Consider the following 23,553-nt stretch of genomic DNA (forward strand, 5'->3'; position numbering starts at 1 on the left):
CTATTTTCTGGGTTCAATTCCATTTTCCTTCCCTTATTTTTCATTGCACATCAATGGGAAACCCGGCCTTACATTGAAAAGATGAGGAAACAGAAGACAGGGTACTGAATTTCCCAAATTTACCAGGAGCAAAATGTAGCTTTTAATTTGCAGGATCAAGCTCAAGGTCTTCTTCTTTTTCACAGAGAACTCCATAAAAACAGGGAAAATTATTGACTGGATTGTGGTGACAAATAGCTTAGCAGGCATCCTGCCTTTTAATACAGGCAAATGATCATTTCCGACAAGGAAGAGTGCAGCCACTGAACATATTGCACTGCCACAGACAATTTGCATTGCCATCAACATCCTGAGGATTACTTTACTAAACCAGCTGTAATAGCTCTGAATCACTGATTCAGAGATGTGAGTTTGCATTCCCTATGGTTCTGGGGAATTTAAATTTAAGGAATTAAATCAATGTGGAATTAAAGCCAGAGTTAGGTATGGTGATCGTAAAACCACTAAAACAATGCAATAACCCATCCAGTTCACTAGTAGTCTTCTTAACCGCTTAAAGAAGGCGAGAGAGTTGAAGAAGCTTCGGGAAGGACCATTCGGATTTGGCAGCTGAAGAAATGGCTATCAATGGTGGAGTACTAATAAGAGGACAGAGACTGGATCCCGTGACAAGTGATTCACCTTTTCATTTACCAAAGCCTTTACACAATCTATATGGCACCAGCTGGAAATCTGGCAAGATGCCCCTACTTGCCTGGCTAAGTGCAGGTAAGATACCACTCAAGAACATGGACGTGGTCTGATCTGATGATTTCAACATCCACCACCTCAATTCACTCTTTCCAGCATCAGCAAGCCATGCCAGTCAATGCACCACCTATTCAAGAGACTTACTTTTGCTAAGCAATGAAATTCAAGTTAGTCAACCTAAATTTTATTGCTTCGCAAAATAAAGCATTCTTCAGTGTTGTCGGCTATTTCACTCCAGATGCTGGAGTTTGAAAGAAACATCCACAGAAGTAGCTTGTCAAGGCTTCTGCAAATGTTTTTTCCACATAAGTGACTTCTTAAGGAAGAGTTCGTAATTTTGCTAAGCAATATATTTTTGGTCGAATGACTTGATACTTGATGCTAGCCAAAGGCAAAAGTCAAAGTCAAGTGGTCATAGTGTTACTAAAATAGTGATTAGGATTTTGCTGGTTGGTTCAAGAACTGAATGGTTAAAGGGAAATAGATGTTCTACCAAAGATTTCCATTTCTGGTTGGGTTCCAGCAATTAACTTCTGAGATGCATACCTTTGTCTAAGCACATGGTTGATTCTTCATTTTGGTACGCAGTGATAATATTGAGTCCCTACTGAGGAGCATCGTTTTCAATACATCATGAGATAGCACAAAGCCCAAGTGGGGGACTAGAGTTCAAACTCTTCAGAGAGAGAAACTGTTTTAATGTCTATAGGCAACACCCATTTTGCAGTTGTTGAACTTGAAAACAGAAGTGAACTAACTAAGTTGTTTACAACAATTTAAACAGTGCATAGCATTACCGATGTGAAACTATATCCACTTGCGGGAGACATTTCAGAATAATTTGGCCTAGTTGTAAAATTAGAACCAACTCATGTGAGATCAGGTGATGACAGGAAATACTTCTTCACACAAGGAGTGGGAATTCATGACATCCACTGGAATGACAAACTTCAAAACTCAAACCGATAGATTTTTGTTACCCAGATGAATTGTAGAAACCAAGGTAGATGAAGTTTTGGGAGAGGTCTATCATGATCAAGTTATATGAAAGAGTGAGTTTGATGGGCTGAAGAACCCAATGCTATTCTGATGAACTTAGACTCAGGGTAATACAGCACAGAAACAAGTCAATCTATTCCATAATGACTGGTCTCTCTCCCTAGCCCCATAGACACACATGTGAATCATAGTCCCCCATACCCCTCTCATCTATATACCACCTATCTAAACTTCCCTTAAATGTTGCAAAAGAATCACTCTGCCACTGGCAAACCTATCCACACTGACACTACTCTGAGTGAAGAACTTCCCCCTCAGGTTCCCCTCAAATATTTCACCTTTCACCCTAAACCTATGACCTCTAGCTCCAGTCTCACCCAACGGTGGGAAAAAGACTACATCTATATACAATATACTCCTCATAATTTTGTATACCTCGATCAGCTCTCCCCTCATTCTCTTCTTCTCCAGGGAATAAAGTCCTAACCTATTCACTTTTTAACAATCACTCAGGTCCTCAAGTACTTGCAACATCCTTGTAAATTTCCCCTTCCTGGAGTCAAGGTTATTGACATCTTTCCTGTAATAGGTGCCCAGAAATGCACACCATACTCCAAACTGACTTCAGCATCTTATATAACTTCAACATAACATCTTAAATCCCATACACCGTCCTCGGATTTATGAAAGCCAATGTGCCAAAAGCTCTCTTTATGACACTACCTACTTGTGATGTCAATTTCAAGGAATAATGAATCTGTATTACCAGATCTCATTGTTCTACTGCACACCCGAGTGTCCTACCAATCACTATGTAGGTATTACCATGGCTTATCCTGCCAAAATGCAACACTTCACACTTGTCTGTATTAAGTTCCAGCTGCTAATCTTCAGCCTATTTTTCTATCTGGTCCAGATTGGGCTGCAAATTTTGCCAGCCTTTCTCACTGTTCACTAGGCACCCAACACTTTGACAGGAAGATCGGAAGAGTAGATAGGTTCCTACTTTAGATCTGTGGATGCCTGTGCCTCATTTACCGCTATACAGACAGTAGAATTTCACAGATTTTGACATCATCCCATCCTGCACAGGAAATGCCGTTAACAAAAAAAAATCTAAAAGATTTCTGAATGTTATTCTCACCATACGTCGATCTGGGTGGAATATTCTGTTGAACCCATCAGGACATCTGGGGGTCGATACCACAAGGTCACCACTTCATTTGAGTAGGTTTTGGTAGGGACAGATTTTGCCCTTGCCAGACCTGAGAAAGAAAGATTTCGTATATTTGAGTAGCGCACTTACTATTTATTACTTATTTTGAGACAGAAGGAAGCAATTAGGCCCATTAAATCTATGCTAGCATTGATCCAGGCACTTCCTTCAGTACCCTGCCCCTTGTCTTAGTTCCCTATATCTTTGAAACATATTCGCTCTCACATGCCCATCAATTCCCCTGTGAGTTCCTCCAGCAGAAAATTTGTTGTCAGGGAAGAGCAATATATAGAAACATAGAAAACCTACAGTACAATACAGGCCCATCATCCAACAACGCTATGCTTGTTCTCATTTTAGAAATTACCTAGGGTTACCCATAGCCGTCTATTTTTCTAAGCTCCATGTACCTTTCCAGGAGTCGCTTAAAAAACCCTATTGTATCTGCCTCCACCACCATTGCCGGCAGCCCAGTCCACACACTCCCCACTCTCTGCGTAAAAAAACTTCCTCCTGACATCTCCTCTGTACCTTCTTCCAAGCACCTTAAAACTGTGCCCTCTCATGATAGCCATTTCAGCCCTGGCAAAAAGCCTCTGACTAATACCTCTCATCATCTTATGCACCTCTATCAGGTCACCTCTCATCCTCCATCACTCCAAGGAGAAAAGGCCATGTTCACTCAACCTATTCTCATAAGGCATGCTCCCAAATCCAGGCAACATCCTTGTAAATCTCCTCTGCACCCTTTCTATAGTTTCCACATCCTTCCTGTAGTGAGGTGACCAGAACTGAGCACAGTACTTCAAGTGGGTTCTGACCAGGGTCCTATGTAGCTGTAATATTACCTCTCGGCTCTTAAACTCAATCCCATGGTTGATGGAGGCCAATGCACCGTATGCCTTCTTAACCACAGAGCCTTGAGTGACCTATGGTCTTGGATCCCAAGATCCTTCTGATCCTTCATGCTGCCAAGAGTATTACCATTAATACTATATTTTGCCATCATATTTGACCTACCAAAATGAACCACCTCACATTTATCTAGGTTGAACTCCATCTGTCACTTCTCAGCCAAGTTTTGTATCCTATCAATGTCCCTCTGTTAGCTTTGACAGCCCTCCACACAATCCACAACACCCCCAACCTTTGTGTCATCAGCACATTTACTAACCCATCCCTCCACTTTCTCATCCTGGTCACTTATAAAAATCACGAAGAGAAGGGGTCCCAGAACAGATCTCTGAGGCACACCACTAGCCACCGATCTCCATGTAGAATATGATCCATCTACAACCGCACTTTGCCTTCTGTGAGCAAACCAATTCTGGATCCACAAAGCAAGGTCCCCTTGAATTCCATGCCTCCTTACTTTCTCAATAAGCCTTGCATGGGGTACTTTTTCAAATGCCTTGCTGAAATCCATATACACTATATCTACTGCTCTACTTTCATCAATGTGTTTAGTCACATCCTCAAAAAATTCAATCAGGCTCGTAAGGCATGACCTGCCTTTCTCAAAGCCATGCTGACTATTCCTAATCATATTATACCTCTCCAAATGTTCATAAATCCTGCTACTCAGGATCCTTTCCATCAGCTTACCAACCAGTGAAGTAAGACTCACTGGTTTATAATTTCCTAGGCTATCTCTATTCCCTTTCTTGAATAATGGAACAATATCTGCAACCTTCCTGTCCTTCAGAACCTCTCTTGTCCCCATTGATGAAGCAAAGATCATTACCAGAGGCTCAGCAATCTCTTCCCTCACCTCCCAGAGTAGCCTGGGGTACATCCCATCCAGTCCCGGAGACTTATCCAACTTGATGCTTTCCAAAAGATCCAGCACATCCTCTTTCTTAATGACTATGTGCTCAAGCTTTTCAATCCACTGTAAGTCATCCCTACAATCGCCAAGATCCTTTTCCGTAGTGAATACTGAAGCAAAGCATTCATTAAGTACCTCTGCTACGTCCTTCAGTTCCATACACACTTTTCCACTGTCACACTTGATTGGTCCTATACTCTCACATCTTATCCTCTTGCTCTTCACATACTTGTAGACTGCCTTGGGATTTTCTTTAATCCTCTCTGCAAAGGCCTTCTCATGGTCCCTTCTGGCTCTTCAAATTTCATTCTTAAGTTCCTTCCTGCTAGCCTTATAATCTTCTAGATCTGTATCGTTGCTTAGTTTTTGGAACCTTTCGTAAGCTTTTCTTTTCTTCTTGACTAGATTTTCAACAGCCTTGTACACCACTGTTCCTGTACCCTACCATCCTTTCCCTGTCTCATTGCAATGTACCTATGCAGAACACCACACAAATATCCCCTGAACATTTGCCACATTTCTGCCGTACATTTTCCTCAGAACATCTGTTCCCAATTTATACTTCCAAGTTCCTGCCAGATAGCTTCATATTTCCCTCTACTCCAATTAAACACTTTCCTAACTTATCTGGTCCTATCTCTCTCCAATGCTCTGGTAAAGGAGATAGAATTGTGATCACTATCTCCAAAATGCTCTCCCACTGAGAGATCTGACACCTGACCAGGTTCATTTTCCAATACCAGATCAAGTACAGCCTCTCCTCTTGTAGGCTTATCTACATATTGTGTTAGGAAACCTTCCTGAACACACCTAACAAACTCCACGCCATCTAAACCCCTTGCTCCACGGAGATGCCAATCAATGTTTGAGAAATTAAAATCTCCCACCATGACAACCCTCTTATTATTATAACTTTCCAGAATCTGTCTCCCTGTTCCTAACTTCCACCCACAAAGACTCCGTAGACAATCCCTCCATGTCTTCCTCCTTTTCTGCAACCATGACACTATCTCTGATCAGCAGTGCCATGCCCCCACCTCTTTTGCCTCCCTCCCTATGCTTTCTGAACATCTAAAGCCTGGCACTCGAAGTAACCATTCCTGCCCCTGAGCCATTCAAGTCTCTGTAATGATCACAACATCATAGCCCCAAGTACTGATCTGCGCTCTAAGCTCATCCGCTTTGTTCATGATGCTTCTTGAATTAAAATAGACCATCGGTCTGAGTGTTTTCCTTCTCTATCACTTGCCTATCTTCCCTCTCACACTCTCTACAAGCTTTCTCTATTTGAGAGCCAACCGCCCCTTCCTCCATCTCTTCAATTTGGTTCCCATCCCCCAGCAATGTCTACCCACCGGGGGAAGTATGCAGAAAAGCATTAGCTGTCAGCTCCCAATTCATTCATGGTCACTATAAGATTACAATAACAAATCCCCTGCTCTTGGAACTAAGCTGAGGATCAAAGTTCAAAATTCAAAGTACATTTACTATCAAAGTATGCAAACATTATATAACCTTGAGATTTGCCTCCTTACAGGCAGGCACAAAACTAAGAAACCCAAAAGAACCCATTAAAAAAAACAACAAACACTCAATATGCAGAGAGGAAAAAAGTGTGGACGTCCCCATCTCTGGATTTACGTGTCCTTGAAGTTCAGCAATGCAGACCAAACATAGATGAAAGATGATTGTGAAAAGAGAATGATAAGAGAACACTTGCCAAAATCAGCTAATTTTAACTCTCCTCGTTCATTGATGAGCAGGTTCTGTGGCTTCAGGTCTCGATGTAGAACCTTCCGCTTGTGGCAGTAGGATAATCCTCTCAGCAATTGGAACATAAATATCTGTCAGCAAAAGAAAAATGTTGCATTATAGATAAAAAGAAGACCAGATTTATATATATATATATATATCTTCAGTTTATTTTTACATTTCCATTTGGTCTGATTAGTTTAAATTATTTATTCCCCACATGAGCCATCACTAACCCTTCTTCATCTAACTCTGTTCTGTTCATTGTACTTACCCAGTTTTATCCTCTGAGCTTATGCAATTAAATGCCAGTTGCCTCAACAATTCAAATGGTAGCAAATTCAACATTCTACACATCTTGAGGGTAAATAAGATTCTACTAAATGCTTGAGTTGGTTTGGAGACTTTAGTTTTGAATCAATATTCCAGTCTCATTATAAGACATCATCATCACTACATGCCATGTTACATGATGTAGGTGTTTATGGTCTTTCACCGTGATTGTTTTTGGTAAATTTTTCTGCAAATGTGGTTTTCCATTGCCTTCTACTGGGCAGTGTCTTTACAAGAAGGGTGACCCCAGCCATTATCAATACTCTTCAGAAATTGTCCGCTTGGCGCCAGTGGTCACATAACCAGGACTTGTGATATGCACCAGCTGCTCTTACGACCATCCACCACCTGTTCCCATGGCTTCATGTGACCCTAATCAGGTGGGGTGGAGTGGGGGTGGAGTGGGGGTGGGGGGGGGGGGGTTAAGCTGGTGCTAACTTGCCCAAGTGTGACTTCCAGGCTAGCGGAAGGAAGGAGCACCTTACACCTCCTTTGATAGAGACACTTCTCCACTCCACCACCCAATTATAAAACAAAGTAATAGAAATTCAGTGTCTCTCTTGCAGGTGACAGGATATATTCCTTGCCTTCTTCCTTATACATTTTGCCTAAATGTCTAGAACTTTTAGTGAGCATATATTTGTTTTAAATCATGTGGGGAGATGAAATGTGAAATAAAAGCTTTTCTGAGGAATGTCAGTGGGAGGCCAACTTTATACTTCATTCACAATCAAGAGAAGAAAAGTTCAACCTCTAGGGTCAGAGGTTGGCTTGCAGATCTCTGCTGATGTCAGCCAAGACACGTTACAATCACTTGCTCAATCCCCAGATCATGAAGCTGGGGGGTGGGGTGGGCAGAACTGTCTCTAAAAGTTTCTGTCTGTACAGGCTATCAAACAATATTTGACCAAAGTTGACCTGCAGCCACCAGGAAAGCAGAGGCTTGACCCTTGATACCATGTGTCCCTGGCTTCAGAAGACAGCGGAAGTTAGCGGAAAGTTCAAGACTGAATAGAGAAGAATAAACCTGATGGTAGAAAACCTTGGCAAAAACTTTCTCAGATGCTTTGCATGGCCTTTGATTAATAGTGTTTCTTTACAACAACTGATATTCACTTACTTTACTGCAATAATTATTTTATTTATATAACCCTTTAATGGAGTAAAGTCTTTCAAGGTGCATTTCTGGAATGTTATCAGATAAAATTTGCCTCCACACCATATTAAGATCTCACAGCAGAGGACCAAACTTTTGGCCAAACAATAGATTTTAAGATATATTCATATGAAACATATAGTGAGATGGAGAAGGTGAGGAAGGAAATTCCAGAAACAATGGAGTGATGAAAGTCTAGAGGCACCATCACTAGAAGACCCTATAGAACCATAAATCATTATAAAATCATGATCAGTATAGATGAGGTGAGTAGCCACAGACTTTTCCACCAGGTAGGGTAATCTGGAGGACATTGGTTTAAAGTGACAGGGAAACAATCGAAAAGGGACCCAAGGGGCAACATTTTCACACAGAGTGGTAGTACATGAAACTAGCTACCAGGAAAAGTGTGAGAGGCAGGTACAATTGTGACAGTTAAAAAAAACATTTGGACAGGTACATGGATAGGAAAGACTTAAAGGGATATGGGCCTAATGCAGCCAAATAGAATTAACTCAGATTGGCAACTTGGTCAGCATGGATGAGATGGGATGAAAGGCTTGTGTTCCATGCTTTATAGCTCTATAATTCTATGACTGAATGCGGAGATCCTTCAGACACTGTGAAGTTTAAAGAGATGAAGTCGGGTGGCTGTGGAACGACTTGAGTTTATTAATTGAGGTGTTGCTAGGTGGGGTTTCAGTGTTATGAGAGATGTGGACAAGGAAATGCATGCATCAAATAGCAAAAATATGCTCATGTTGGGGTTGTACAAACCTACAAATTACTGTAGATGTACTTTTTCTTTATTTCTTTCCGTAAAACCATGCAATTTAAAGTCAACGATTTACCTGATTATCAAGGGCATCAAAGTTTACGGGGAGAAAGCAAAAGAAGGGTGTAGAGAGGAATAATAAATCAGCCATGAGCAGACTGGCCTAATTCTATTCCTATGTCATATGATCTTTGGGTCTTCTAGTTTCGGGGTTTTTTTCAACATTTAATCATTTACGGAAAATTAGCAGACATGTTTCTGTCATCTGGGTGTAGCAATCCTGAAGTACTTTAAAGCAATACTTTCAGTGTGTTGAGTAAGACTTCTCTTTGTTGCCAAAATCTGAGTTAGTACTGGATTTCGGATGAGCAAACTTCCGGGATTTACTTCACTGAGGATCAAAGTTTATGAAGCATTAACTTCAACAAGCACCTCTAGTCATTAGGCACAGGAATGATTAGTGAATAAAGCGAGTTTTATTTCAAAGTAAGGGATTGTCAACATTTAGAAATTTTCCAGAATAGCTTTTTCAATCACAAAGGTCGGACACAGGGCTTCTACAGGACTCAGCAAGGAATATTCTCAAGGAAACTCCACAAGAACTTTGTCACGGACAGGCGGTCCCAAGCCTTAATGTGAAAGGAGGAAAGTTGTGCATGGGGCTATCAAACCTATCCCTTAAAAAAACACAGCGTTACAGAAATACCAACAGAAACTTCAAAGACTTCATCCCTGGAAATGGAAGGATCTTCGAAGATGTGCTACACCTAGGGTCAACTTGAAAACCTGACCCAGAACAGAGGATTTTGGTGAGCTGCTGTTGGCAGCCTATGCACCAGTTGGGTGAATGGACTTAAGAAGAAGAGGAAGTAAATCCATAGGAAAAACTTAACCTTTGGGAATTAAAGACTATACAATGCCGGACACCTCTGTTGAATGCACAGAGGTGTTTGGCATGGTAAAGTCTTTAATATTCTGTAAATGTCCTTATTCATTAGTAATAAAACTACCAGATCTGGGGAGAATATTGCTATTAAACTTACAGTCAAGATTAATCCAGTTAACAATAATGACAGACTTATTAAACAAATTTGCCTGGATGTTGCCTGGATTGGGGAGAATGCCTTATGAGAATAGGTTGAGTGAACTCGGCCTTTTCTCCTTGGAGCGACGGAGGATGAGAGGTGACCTGATGGGGGTGTATAAGATGATGAGAGACATTGATCATGTGGATAGTCAGAGGCTTTTTCCCAGGGCTGAAATGGCTAACACGAGAGGGCACAGTTTTAAGGTGCTTGGAAGTAGGTACAGAGGAGATGTCAGGAGCAAGTTTTTTTACGCAGAGGGTGGTGAGGGCATGGTATGGGCTGCCGGCGACAGCAGTGGAAGTGGATATGACAGGGTCTTTTATGAGATTCCTGGATAGGTACATGGAGCTTAGAAAAATAGAGGGCTATGTGTAAACCCAGGTAATTTCTAAAGTAAGTACATGTTCGGCAGAGCATTGTGGGCCGAAGAGCCTGTATTGTGCTGTAGATTTTCTATGTTTCTAAAATTTGACATGTCTACATGAAGATGCAAGAGAAGATGGTTGAAAAGTTCAGTCAAAGATAGGGCTTTCGGGGAATCTTAGAAGTGGAAGGTGAACTAAGAGATGGAGAAACTTGGGGAGTGATCCCCACAGTTAGGGATTTTGGTAGTTAAAGAACAATTGTAACCTCCACTCGTGGAATAGAAACAGAAGAATAGTGAGGTCTCCAATGGTTAGAGAACCAGGATGAAAGATGAAGACCAAGAGGGTTTTGCAAGCAAGGAAATGACCTTGCTCAATAAAAAACTAGTGAAGATCAGCAAGCATAGAGAACATGAGTGAGAGCCATTATATAGTGAAGAGAGTTAAGGTAACCATTTGTTTATGGGCAGTGGAAAGGAGGTCCAGTGTACAATGGAATATAATGCTAAGGGTTTTGCCAGCAAGTTATGGTGGATCTGCAATGTCTCCTTAGTAGAGATAGGAGGATTTCTGACAGTACAGATCTTTAGTTAGAAGTCTTATCTCGGGGTTAAATACAAGAACAGTGTGAGAAGTCAGGTATGAACAGAGTTAATGACTAGGGATAACAAATGAACTGCAAAGAGTCCCCTCCTTTCTAATTAACCCATGGGTAAGTAGTGATACTGTATCTTGGGGATGAACTGAGAGCAGAAGAGTTGTCACCTAGTTAGTTCACAGATGAAAATTCACAATTATTCACACAGAAGCACACACAGCTAGATGATTAGCTTAATCAAAAGGAAGATAGAGCACTGTTTGTTATTCTGAACAGTGCTCAAATACCTCAAGCAAAATTGAGTTGGGAAGTGATCTCACCTTGACATTATACATGCTCATGATGTTCCCACAGTTGTCCATATACTGTTTTAGGTCGCTGTCCTGCAAAGCAAGTGGACAGAGTGACATTAAGCAGTGGGGGATTGGTTTTGTAATTGCTGTTCACTAAGCTTCACTCTTAGAAGGGAAAGAAGAAAATTTTCTTGGGTGCCGGAACCTTTTACTGTTCCGTTGTTTGGTCAATTTGAACGCTGAACTAGATAGACTGAAAAGACAGGATCCAGGGTGAGAGCCAAGTTTGCTTGCTCTCTGTGACAGTCACTCCTCTTTCTATGGTGCTGACGCTGTGAAGAGTGCCCACTATTATGATGAACTGATAAGCGAGGCTTTGGATCTACTCCAGGGTTCGAATCTGAGGACTCAACTTTTAGTTTGGAATGTTGTAGTCCACTTCAATTGTTTGCAAGACTTGCATATTTTCCCTCTTTTTCTTGCACATTGGGTGCTGGTCTTTTATTTAATTTTTTTTCTTTAATTGGGTTCTTTTGGGTTTCTTGTTTTGTGGCTACCTGTGAGCAAGCCACTCTCAAGATTGTATAATTATATATTCCTTGATAATAAATGTGTTTGAAACTTGAATAAATAGTTATTTCTTGCAGCCAATTTGCACAGAGCGAGATCCCACAAACAGCAATAACATAATGATCACAAACAAGAGAAAATCTGCAGATGCTGGAAGTCTGAGTAACACACACAAAATGTTGGAGGGACTCAGCAGGCCGGGCAGCATCTATGGAAAAGAGTTGGTGAAGGAAAAGACCTGCTGAAGGGCCTGTACCCAAAACGTCGACTGTACTCTTTTCCATAGATGCTGCCTGGCCCGCTGATTTCCTCCAGCATTTTGTGTATGTTAATAACATAATGATCAGTTGTTTGGTAAGGTTGATCAGGTGATAAGTGTTAGTGAGGGTAATGAAGAGAACCTCTCTACCCTGCTTTGAAATGATGCTCTGATATCTTTAAGGTGCACTTGTCACACTTGGATTAACATCAGATCTGAAGTACACCTCTCCCAGAACACAGTTTGTGCCGTTTACTTACCAAATCAAACTAGTTGCCCATATTCCAGCAAACTTCACTCAGCAAGAGTTAAAAAATAGCAAATCTCCCTTAGCTGGGAGAGGCAGCCTGGATTTTATCATCAAGTCTTTGGAGTCAGGCATAAAACCACAGTTCTTTGAGAAGAGATTGTTTCTCATTGAGTCATATTAACCCTTTGAATCAGTCAGGACATAGAGTCCCGTGCACTTGACACACCCTACGGAACTATAGTTACCCAAATCGTCATTTGTAAGGGATATATTGGGCCAAGTGTAAATTCTAAATCTTAGAATTAGGCCATATTGCCTTTTTAATCCAATGAGTCAGCAACTGTTACAAAGAATGAGAAAAAGCTTGAAATGATCATGGATTAGTGGTGATAAATGGTGAGGCTCTTGGATAATTTGCCTCCAATCCAGTTCTGTAAGTTTTGCTGAGCCAAGGTGAGACCTGAGGACTCTGCTACAGGTAACAGGGAGATTCATAGGGTGGTCAGGTGATGTAGTATGGGATGTAATATGCTCTGTCCACCATTGACACTGGGTTCCTGTGGATTCCCTTCAAGGACTTGAATAGGGGCTGCAACCACTTCCATTTGATATATTCGTGGGTCATGTTCTTGACCGGGTCACATGAATTACAGGACTGGAGTCCAGTTCAAAGATCAGTTCTGCCAAAGATTTTTAAACAGCTAGAACCTGTTTAAGATCACTTAATGAGGCCACACTCAGGTTGGAGAAGCAATGCCTTAATTCTTTCTCAGTAGCCTCTGACCTGTTGGCATGAACTTTGATTTCTTTAACGCAGTGATTTCTCTCCCTTTCCCTTCTCTCTTTTTCCATTCCCTATTCTGGTTACTCTCTCACCCCTTCTCTTCTCCTCACATGCCCATCACCTCTATCTAGTGCCCCTCCTTCTTCCTTTTCTCTTGTGGTCCATTGTCCTCTCCTATCAGATTCCTTCTTCTTCAACCTTTACCTCTTTCACCTATCACCTCTCAGCTTCTTACTTCGTTTCCCCTCCCCTCCCCAATCAACCCCAGCTTCCCCCTCACCTGGCTTCACCTATCAGCTGCCAGCTTGTACTCCTCCCCCTCTCCCCTTCCCCAACCTTCTTATTCTGGTTTATGCCTCCTTACTTTCCAGTACTGATGAAGGGTCTCAGCCCAAAACAGAAACTATTTATGCCTCTCCATAGATGCTGCCAGATCTGCTGATTTCCTCCAGCATCTTCGTGTGTGTTGCACCTGTTGAAAAATTTTGTGCAGGTTTGCTCTTTGCAGCATCTCAGAACATAGAATACTACAGCACAGTACAGACCCTTCGGCCCACAATGTTGTGGCAACCTTATAACCTACTCTATGATAAGAACCTTCTCTCCAACATAGCCTTCACTTTCTTCTACCATCCATGTCTCTATCTAAGAGTTTGTGAAATGTCCATAATCTCAATCCTAGGTCCTCAATGTAAAGTAGGTAGAATCCATATGGAGAGAGATCCAGTGGGAGTCCTCCACACTGCCAGCTGTTCTAACCCATTTTCCCAATTTAATTTTTTAAAGCTGAACGGAAGAGTTGCCATAGTTGGGTGCCTTACCAAGTACTCAAACACCAGGGTGAGGGAGCGTTCCGTGTGGATGATGTCATGCAGGGTGACAATGTTTGCATGCTTCAGATTCTTCAGCAGGGAAACTGTGGAAGTAGAACCGAGAAGTTAATCAGGATAAATGTCCGTCCTTGAATGTTGGCTCAGCCACACGCTCTCCATGGAAGAGTATTCTAAAGAATGCGGATAACAGTCTCTGGATTCGCTGTCCCTCAACAGGCAGGTTTTATCTCTTGCTATCGTTCTTTGTATCTCTTTCCAGTCCCTCCCTCTCATGTATTATCCCTTACAATCATGCTCAAATGCAGCCCGTGGTGACTAATTTCCAGTCACCTATCATAAATGGATGTGGGGAAGCTCAGTGGTCCTGCTGCTGCTGACTCTGGCATGAACTGCTTGCCTTCCTCACTCTGGTGCTCCCTGTGAGGAGTTTGCATGTTACCCATTTGACTACAGGCATTTCCTCTGGACACTCCAGCTTACTCCCACAAGCCAAAGGCATGGCGGTGTGTGGACGAACTAACTACTGTAGGTGTCCTTAGTGGAGAACTGAGAATAGATGTAGGAGAATGAGTGGGGTTCGGGTTGATGGAAATGCTCTGAGATCGATGATTGAATATCCCCTTTCTTTGTCATTAGGAAGTGGAAGTGTGATTGAAGATCAAATCACCCACACTGATTTTCTCATTTGGTCACAATTTCTTTCACATAGCATTTAACTCACAGATTTTTGCTCTCAGTATCTCTCTCACTCTCACATCTTTCTCTCAAATGCTGTCTTATTCAATTTCTGTCTTCCTCATACCTTCTCTCTCTCTCTCTCTCACATCCATGAATGAGACACACACACACACACACACACACACACACACACACACACACACACACACACACACACACACACACACACACACACACACACACACACACACACACACACACACACACACACACACACACACACACTCAACATTTCAGGCTGAGACCCTTCATCAGGACTGGAAAGGAAGGGAGAAGAAGCCAGAATAAGAAGGTGGAGAGGGAGGGGAGGGAGGAGGAGGAGTCTAAACTGGAAGGTGGAGGGGAAGATGGATGGCTGGAAGAACAGGGATGAAGAGAGAAGCTTGGAGGTGATAGCTGCAGAAATTAAAGGACTGAAGGAGGAATCTGACAGGAGAGGAGAGTGGGCCATGGGAGAAAGGGAAGGAGGAGGGGCACCGGGCGGAGATGATAGGTAGGTGAGGAGAAGAGAAAAGAGGGGAACCAAGGAGGAGAATGGAAGAAAAGGTTAGGGGGAGGGGGCAAACATGCACACACACCTAACTTTCACTGTCTCCCATAATAAAGGCAGGGTAGGAGGTCTGTAATCAGACAGAGTTCAATCCCTGGAACCCCAGCATGTTCACTCATATATCAATGCAGAAGTCTGGTCATGCTCGAGTAATAGCTGTCCATCAACAACGCCTTTATTTTAAAGACCTCAGTAGTCTCAGATGCTGGAGCACCAACAAACAATGTACAGAGAAACTTGGCAGGTTGAGCAGCATCCGTGGGAGGAAAGGAATTGTCCATATTTTGGGTCAAAGCCCCATATCAGGAAGAGATTTAGGGGGAACATCAAGAAGCCAACAAGTAATTTCCTGCCTTAGATGCAGCCTGATCTCTACCCTCTTCTTTTTCCCAAATCTCTTTGTTGTTCTAAACTATCTCTGTCCAAGACTTTCAACACCTGTTCCCATAATTCTTTAAAGGCTTTTTGTTAATCCGTGTCTTATAACTCTCTGGGAAAATGTTTTGGGTTACTTTTACTATGTTAAAGTCAATGTATAAACACACGCTAGGACAGTTGTGCAATGCCTGTTAATCTTTGGTCAATTATTGCAGGTGACATGTCAACTGGCCCTGGTTACGTGCTTTCCTCAAATCAACCTTTCAGTGTTTAGGTAATCATGTAACACAAGAGGAAATGTTTAATCGTTACAATCCATTAACGGGTGTCAGTTCCAAAGTTGAGAGCAGCACGAGTAGTATAGAGTAGGTGTGGAGAATTTGCAGATTCAAGGCATTCAGATTTGTTTATTTATCACATGTACATTGATTTATACAGTGAAATGCGTCATTTGCATCAACAACCAACACAACCCAAGGATGTGCTGGGGGTAGCCTGTAATTATTGCCACACAATCCAGCACCGACATAGCATGCTCACCATGTTCACAGAATAACATAAGCAACATTAACAGCAGCAACAAAATAGCAACAGCTAAGCAAGCCCCATTCCCCCCCTCCACACACACACACACACACACACACACACACACACACACACACACACACACACACACACACACACACACACACACACACACACACACACACACACACACACACACACACACACACACACACACACACACACACACACACACACACACACACCACTCCAACCCCCGGAAAGGCCATCTCCTGCCTCCAGCCATCTCGTGGATAAGCAGACGTTGAGCCTTCAGCTTTCCCAGTGGACTTGAAGACTTGCAGACCCAGAGCTTTGGCCATTGGGCCACAACGATCGGACTTCCATTCAACCTTCAGGGTATGATCTTCAACATCAACCCTAGATCTCTATGATGATAACAAACGACCAGGAGCCTGAACTCTGGTGTCATCATTTCACATACCAACAGACTCCCTAGCCTTCTTACTTCCTGCCTGCATTGAACTCCAATCCTGGAACCAACTGATGATTCCCAGACCTGGGGGATGGGGGGTGGGGACGGTGGAGGCACCAGTCCTCATCTTTCTCTGCCACCACGAAATCTCACCACAGTTGTCCTTCATTTTACGTCCATGTCACGGGCCTTCAAATGTGGACCAGTGGTCTAGACTCCTTCCTGACCTCTAACTCCTCAACATCTCTGTCCTTAAACCATCATCTGACCCTTAACTCTCCACTCTGTCTATAGAACCATCCCTACGAACTTAAAAAAACAACTGTCTGAGCCACGACCTCGACAGAGACTAAAGTTAGAAAGGAAATTTATTATCAAAGTACATATATGTCACCATACACAAACCTGAGATGCATTTTCTAGTAGATATTCACAGTAAGTACAAAGAAACACAATAGAATCAACAAAAGACCACACATGATGATAACCCTAAATCTAGTTTTAGTTACCTCCGATATGAAGAAAGGTTTCCTGCAGTCTACCCTGTCTATACCTCTCACTATTTTATATACCTCAATCATGTCCCCTCTGCTCCAGGGCAAACAGGCCGGGCTTGTCCACTCTCTCCTTCTAGATGAAATGCACTATCATAGGCAACTTCCTGGTGGATCTCAACACCTTCTCCAGTGCTATCATATCTTCCTCTAAGTGGTGGTGACCCGATCTGCATGCTGATCTTCAGCTGAGATCCAACCAATGTTTTGTAAAGTCAATGTTGTATAAGCCTTCCTGTTCTTCATTCGTTTCCCTGACTAATGAAGATCAAAACTCATGTGGTCTCCTAACCACCTCACCTACTGTGGTGCTCCCTTCAAGAATCATTGAACTTGTACAATGTCCAGCCTGTTCCCCAACATTACCATTCCAAGATTATGTTCCAGCTTCATCAATACTCCCAAAACTTATCGCCTATCATTCATCTGGATGATCTGCTATTTCTTAGCCTGCTTCACAAATACATGGATATCATCATATCACAGGGTGGCTCAGTAGCCTAGTGGTTCACAAAGCACTATTACATCACCAGCAACCCCGTTTCAAGACCACCACTGTTTGTAAGGAGCTTGTACATTTTCCCTGTTATCATGGGTTTTCTCCGGGTGCTTCGGTTTCCTCCCACAGTCCAAAGACGTAGAGTTTGGTTGGTTAATGAAACACATGGGTGTACAGTAATTGGACAGAATGACTCTTAGGCCATAAGAACCTGTTACCGTGTTGTATTTCTAAATATATCATGCTACTCTCAACAACTCCAGCAACCTTCACATCATATGCCAGCTTACTGACCACATACACATCCAAATAATTCACGTATTTCACAAACAGCAAAGATCCCAGTCCCTGTGGAACACCATTGTTCACTTAGCATCCAATCACAACCCTCTGTCTCTTACTGCCAAGCCACTATGTGTATACCTGTCTGGACACGCCCCTCTGCTGACTGCTCCTGTGGCTCCTCCCACAGACCCCTGTATAAAGGCGATTGGAGGCACTGCTCCTCCCTCAGTCTCCAAGATGTTGTGGTCACTTTTGCGACTAATAAAAGCCGATCGTTTGCCTCCCGTCTCCGAGGGTTATTGATGGTGCATCAGCCACTTACAGACTTAACTTATCAACTTGCCCAGGATTTTATGAGCCTAATCTTTGGGCCAGTCACCTATGTGGGACCTTGTCAAAGGCTTTACTGAAGTTCATATTATCAAACATCTACTGCACATCACTACACTTCGCTATCTCTTCAAAAATAATTTGGCTAGATTGGCCTGACAGGGTCTGCCCTTCACAAAGTCGTGTTCACTTCCTTTAATAGTCCCGTCTTTTCCAAGTGATTATTAATCCTGCTTTTAATTTTATTTTCCCCAATATCTTCCCTACCACTGATTTAGGTTTTTTTTAAGCCCAATTGCCCTTGCAAAGGGGAACAAGATTTACCGTCCTCTGGCCATCCGATACCTCAGTCAAAGTCCCAGCATCACTTCAGTTGCCTCTAGTACAGCCTGAGATAAATCTTAACCAGCCCTGGGAATTAGTCCACTAAGGAATTGAATATCTTCTCTTGTTTACTCCAACTACAAAGTCTGTTTCCTTTATCGATACCAGTGAAAAATTTAGGATGCCGCCCAACACTTCATCTAACTCTTCAGGCTTCACACACAGATTGTCATTGCTGCCCTGTATAGGAATTACACTTTATTTGGTTATTTTGTTGACTTCGAGATGCCAGTAACAGGTCCTTCCGGCCCAACAGGCCTGCACTGTCCAATTACACCCATATGACCAATTAACCGACTAACCCATATGGAATGTGGGAGGAAACCGGAGCACCCGGAGGAAACACACACAGTCACTGTGAGGACGTACAAACTCTTTACAGATAGCAGCGGGAATTGCACCCAGGTCACTGATGCTGTAACAGCATTATGCTAACTGCAATGCAACCGTGCTCCCCCTTAAAAGAATGGCAACAATAAGTAAATAGTGTAAAAGACATATAGTTTGGACAAGATAGTATTCATGGGTTCATGGACTGTTGAGAAATGTGCTGGTGGAGGGGAAGAAGCCCTCACTATCCCTTTTAGTGTCATAGAAAACTGCAGTGCAGAAACAAGCCCTCCGGCCCATCGAGTCCATGCCGAACCATTCAAACCGCCTAGTCCCGTTGATCTGCGCTTGGACCACAGCTCTCCATACCCCTCCCAACCACGTACCTGTCTAAACTTCCCTTGAATGTTGAAACCAAAATCACACCTACCACTTGTGCTGGCAGCTCATTCCACATTCTCACCACCCTCTGAGTGAAGGAGAATGGTGAGGGAGCTTTGACTATTTGTACAAGTGCAAAAGTGCCATCCAATGCACCACAAGATGTGAAAAGGAACAACTTTGTGCATTTACATACATAATCTCCCTTTGTTTTCTCCATTTAATACTGTACTAACTTCCTGTTCTTTGTCTTTTCTATAACTATATGCTAATGCTTGCACTCTTGTCAATTTAATTAAGCGTTATGTTGGTGATTCACCCTACCCAACTCCTCTCCCAACTTTACCTAATGGGCTGACTTTCCCAGTCTGAAATACTGGGAACCGTGATGTTCTGCCAGTGCAGAATGAATTAATGACGGGTAATACTGCCATCTATTGGCCGAGGAAATTAAAACAAAATTCCATTTATAGTTCCACATCAACTATAAGAGCACGACAAGCCTTCCGAGGTACCAAGTCACAACAATCGGGAAGATTTCAGCAAAGTACTAGCTTATGCTGATCAGTTGACTAAAACTAAACATCATTCATTGTATGGGGTTTCTTGTTATGAGGATATCTGTGAAGAGTAAGAGTTTCAGGTTGTATACTGTATATATTCTCTGATATTAAATTGAAGCATTTGAAACATTTCTGATAAAGTATTAGTTTATGCTGATCAGCTAACATATTATCTGAGCCTATGAACATCAGCTCCTGTTCCTGCTTCTGGTGACTCGGAGAACTTGAATTTAAATATGAGGTTTTTCAATAGTTGAACAGTCAGTGTCCAGGTATTACACATCTATCCTGAACAAACACCTGGGGAAAGAACAGGAGGGGGTCTGGACATTGCTAAGGTTCTCCGCTTTTCAAAGCCTCAGGGAGCCAATAGAGTATTCACAATGTGGAGCTACCGCTGTAAGAGAGCTAGCTGAGCTAGCTCCCTCAAATAGCAGTGAGGTAAAAGGCAATAGTGTCTATCTGAATGCTAAACATTGGCAAGACCCCATGTTCTTTGAGAAAGCACTAATCCAAAAGACAGCACCCTTGGTAATGCTGCACCAAGTCTAATTGGATGAATTTTGAACCCACCAATAGCCTTATCCAGGATGTTTTTCAGGGAGCTGATGCCAGGATCTCTCAGGCTGCAGACAGCAGGCTCCTTTAGATTAGTGAGTGGCAGCCAAGAATAGGTCCAATTAGAGACTGTAGCCTGCTGGCTCTGAGATCAGGAGAATATGTATGGCAGGGATTCAAGAAGTTAAGTGAAGTCTTGGATTTTTCCAAAGCCTTTGGAGACCCAACAATATCTCCTAAATACCCGAGATACAAGGTCAAACACAGGGAATTACCAAGCACACCTTCTTAATCTGAAACAAGAGAGAGAAACACAGAATCAGAACCAACCCTGCACAGGTCAGGTTTGCCTGAACACACTACTTACTCCTCGCACCAGCAAACCAGACTCCTGCTGGAGCTTACATCGATGATACGTGGAGTGGAGTTCAGGAATTGAACTGTACCTTCACGAATTGCAGTGCATGGTGCTCCCTCTTCGTGTTCCAGTCGGATTTCCTTTAACGCCACCAGGTTTTCTGTCAGCTTGCTTTTTCCCTTAAACACGGTGGCATAAGTTCCCTGAAAGAAAAGTGCCAGGATTCCTGAGAGAGTGGGCAAGGTAGGACATAGAACATTACAGCACCATTCAAGCCCTTCAGCCTATGATGTTGTACCAACCTTTTAACCTACTCTAAGATCAATTTACCCATTTCCTCCTACATAACCTTCCATTTTTCTATCATCCAGGTGCCTATTTAAGAATTTCTTAAATGCCCCTAATGTATCTGCCTCCTCCACCATGCACTCACCATTCTTTGTATAAAAAACTTACCTTTTACATCCTTCCTATACCTTCTTCCAATCTCACAAAATTATGCCTTTGACATTACCTCCTTCTGCCCTGGAAAAAGAGTCTGGCTAGGGACTCAATTAGTCAGTAATCCCAGAGGACAGTTTTTACAAGAGTCAGTCACCAAGTCTAAGTCTTTAACCAAACCATAAATTAAATTAAGTCACTCAGCTGGACAAAGGACAGGTTATTCGAAGAATATAAGAAAGTAAGTAGGAGCAGTAATCAGCCATCTGACCCATAGAACTTGCTCCACTATTCAGTATCATTTAGCTCCACCTTCTGTCTTTTCCCCATAACCCTTAATTATCCTGCTATGCAAAAATCCATCTAGCTGTGTGTTAAGTATATTTAATGAAGTAACCTTTTCTGCTTCTCTGATATGAATGAGAGTCAGCCTTGCAGATATATACTTGGAGGAGTTCATCCTTGCAAGGATAGCTGAGATAATTAGGAGGTGGGACAATAAGATTTTGTGGCTAGATAGCTAACACTGAAATCTCTCTGGTAATTTAAGCCAAGAGGCAGAAGTAATCGACATTACTTCAATATTAACCCGTTTCTTACCGATTGTGGAAAATGTCCTCTGACGAACCTAAGAGGAAAGCAGATAGCACGTGAAAGGAATTAGGCAGCAAGGGAGTTCAGCCTCACCTCTCCTAGCTTGTCCAGTTTGACGTAAGTCTCCAGCTTCCCAAATCCAATGTCTGACTGGAGAGAATGAAACAAAAATGACTTTAGAGATATATCATGGTAAGAGGCCCTTCCAGCCCAATGAGCCTGTGCTGCCTAATTACCCCATGTGACTAACTGACCTACTCACCTGTACGTTTTTGGAATGTGAGAGGAAACCAGAGTACCTGAAGGAAACCTACACGATCACGGGGAAAATGTAGAGACTGTGATGGAATTGAACCTGGGTCGCTGGAGCTATGATAGTGTTACACTAACCGCTATGCTACTGTGCTACCCCATCTTTAGTTTCACAGAAAAATGGAAGCTCTGAACAACAAAAATCTCAAGCGGTCAAGATTTTTTGAGGAAGGGTTCACCAAGTAGCATAGGAAACCTAGTAGCCGATCTATACACAGCGGAGTCCCCAAACCACTAAATATTAATGAGGACAATAAAGGAGAACTTCCCTGTTCCTCACCAAGTTGTGGCATGGAATCTTCTATATCTGCCCAAAAGGAGGTGCAAATCATTGTTTTGACATCTCAGCTGAATGAAAACAACTTCCACTGTATAAATCTCCGATGGTCCACACTGGGATCGACGTTAACCTAGATTCTGTACCAAGGTCACTGGACCAGGATCGTAAAAGAATATCATTGATGCAAAGCCAGCACACGTGCATTGTGGATGCTATTGACAGCAGTAACAGCTAACAGTTGTGTCGATGTCCCTGTGAGATTACAGGGTTGTTCCTGAGGAGGGGCATGAAGACCCAGTGTGAAGATGACAGGGGACTGATGGCATGCTGAACTTCGTGAGTAGTCCAGATCTGAATGCAATTCCCTCCCCAGTTGCCACCCTTACTGAGCAGAGGGATTGAATTAAGACTGCTGGAGATTCTATTAAATTAGGAAGATAAAGTCACCACTTGATGGCAGCAGCCAACACTGGCTCAGAAGACCGAAGTGATATTTTGCAGCCCATGTTAGCTCCTCCTTTCAAAAATGGATGGAATACTTTCACTGAGAAAAAGCTGTTGGAGGCTCAAGAGGAAACAAAAGAGGAGAGGCATACTGTTCAGTCTTTTGTCACTCAAACAGATCTGCTCTGACCTCAGCTGCTGTGTGAAGATTGCACCTTCTCACTGCGACTGCATGGGCTTCATAATCTTAGAGCACTGCCGCACAGAAACAGGCCCTTCGGCCCATTTAGTTAGGGTCAAACTGTTGCTCTGACTTGTTCCATTGACCTGCTCCTGAGCAACTGTCCTCCATGCACGTGCTGATCCAAAATTCTCTTAAATGTTGGAATCGAACCCGCGTCCACCACTTCAGCTGGCAGCCCGTTCCACACGTGCACCATCCTCTGAGTGAAGAAGATCCTCCACTCAGGTTCCCTTTAAATACTTCACCTTTCACCCTTAACTTATGATTTTTAGTTCTAGTCTCACCCAACCTCAGTGGAAAAAGCCTGCTTGCATTTACCCTATCTGTACCACTCAGAATGTTGTATACTTCTATCAATTCTCCCCTCATTCTCTTACACTCCAAGGAAGAGAGTTTCCTTTGTTTTACTTCCACATTCCAGAGACATGCAGGTTGGTAGATTGACTGGTCATTGAATTGGCCCAAGTGTGTCAGTAAGTGG

At 42.7% G+C, this 23,553-nt stretch overlaps 1 protein-coding gene across 2 annotated transcripts in view; it reads right to left on the reverse strand.

Annotated features, from left to right (window-relative positions):
- The window catches only part of LOC140717246 (cyclin-dependent kinase 18-like), a 129,107-nt gene that overhangs the window by 28,089 nt on the left and 77,465 nt on the right, over nucleotides 1-23,553 (reverse strand). For both annotated transcript variants that reach the window (XM_073030606.1, XM_073030605.1), the window contains 6 exons: nucleotides 21,886-21,942; nucleotides 20,846-20,960; nucleotides 13,838-13,932; nucleotides 11,181-11,243; nucleotides 6,514-6,637; nucleotides 2,894-3,014 (listed from right to left, as the gene is read on the reverse strand). In XM_073030606.1, the coding sequence (XP_072886707.1) occupies nucleotides 2,894-3,014; nucleotides 6,514-6,637; nucleotides 11,181-11,243; nucleotides 13,838-13,932; nucleotides 20,846-20,960; nucleotides 21,886-21,942 (575 nt within the window). The remainder of the gene's footprint in view (nucleotides 1-2,893; nucleotides 3,015-6,513; nucleotides 6,638-11,180; nucleotides 11,244-13,837; nucleotides 13,933-20,845; nucleotides 20,961-21,885; nucleotides 21,943-23,553) is intronic.

The sequence above is a fragment of the Hemitrygon akajei genome, chromosome 27, assembly GCF_048418815.1.
Source record: "Hemitrygon akajei chromosome 27, sHemAka1.3, whole genome shotgun sequence".
Taxonomy (NCBI): Eukaryota; Metazoa; Chordata; class Chondrichthyes; order Myliobatiformes; family Dasyatidae; genus Hemitrygon; species Hemitrygon akajei.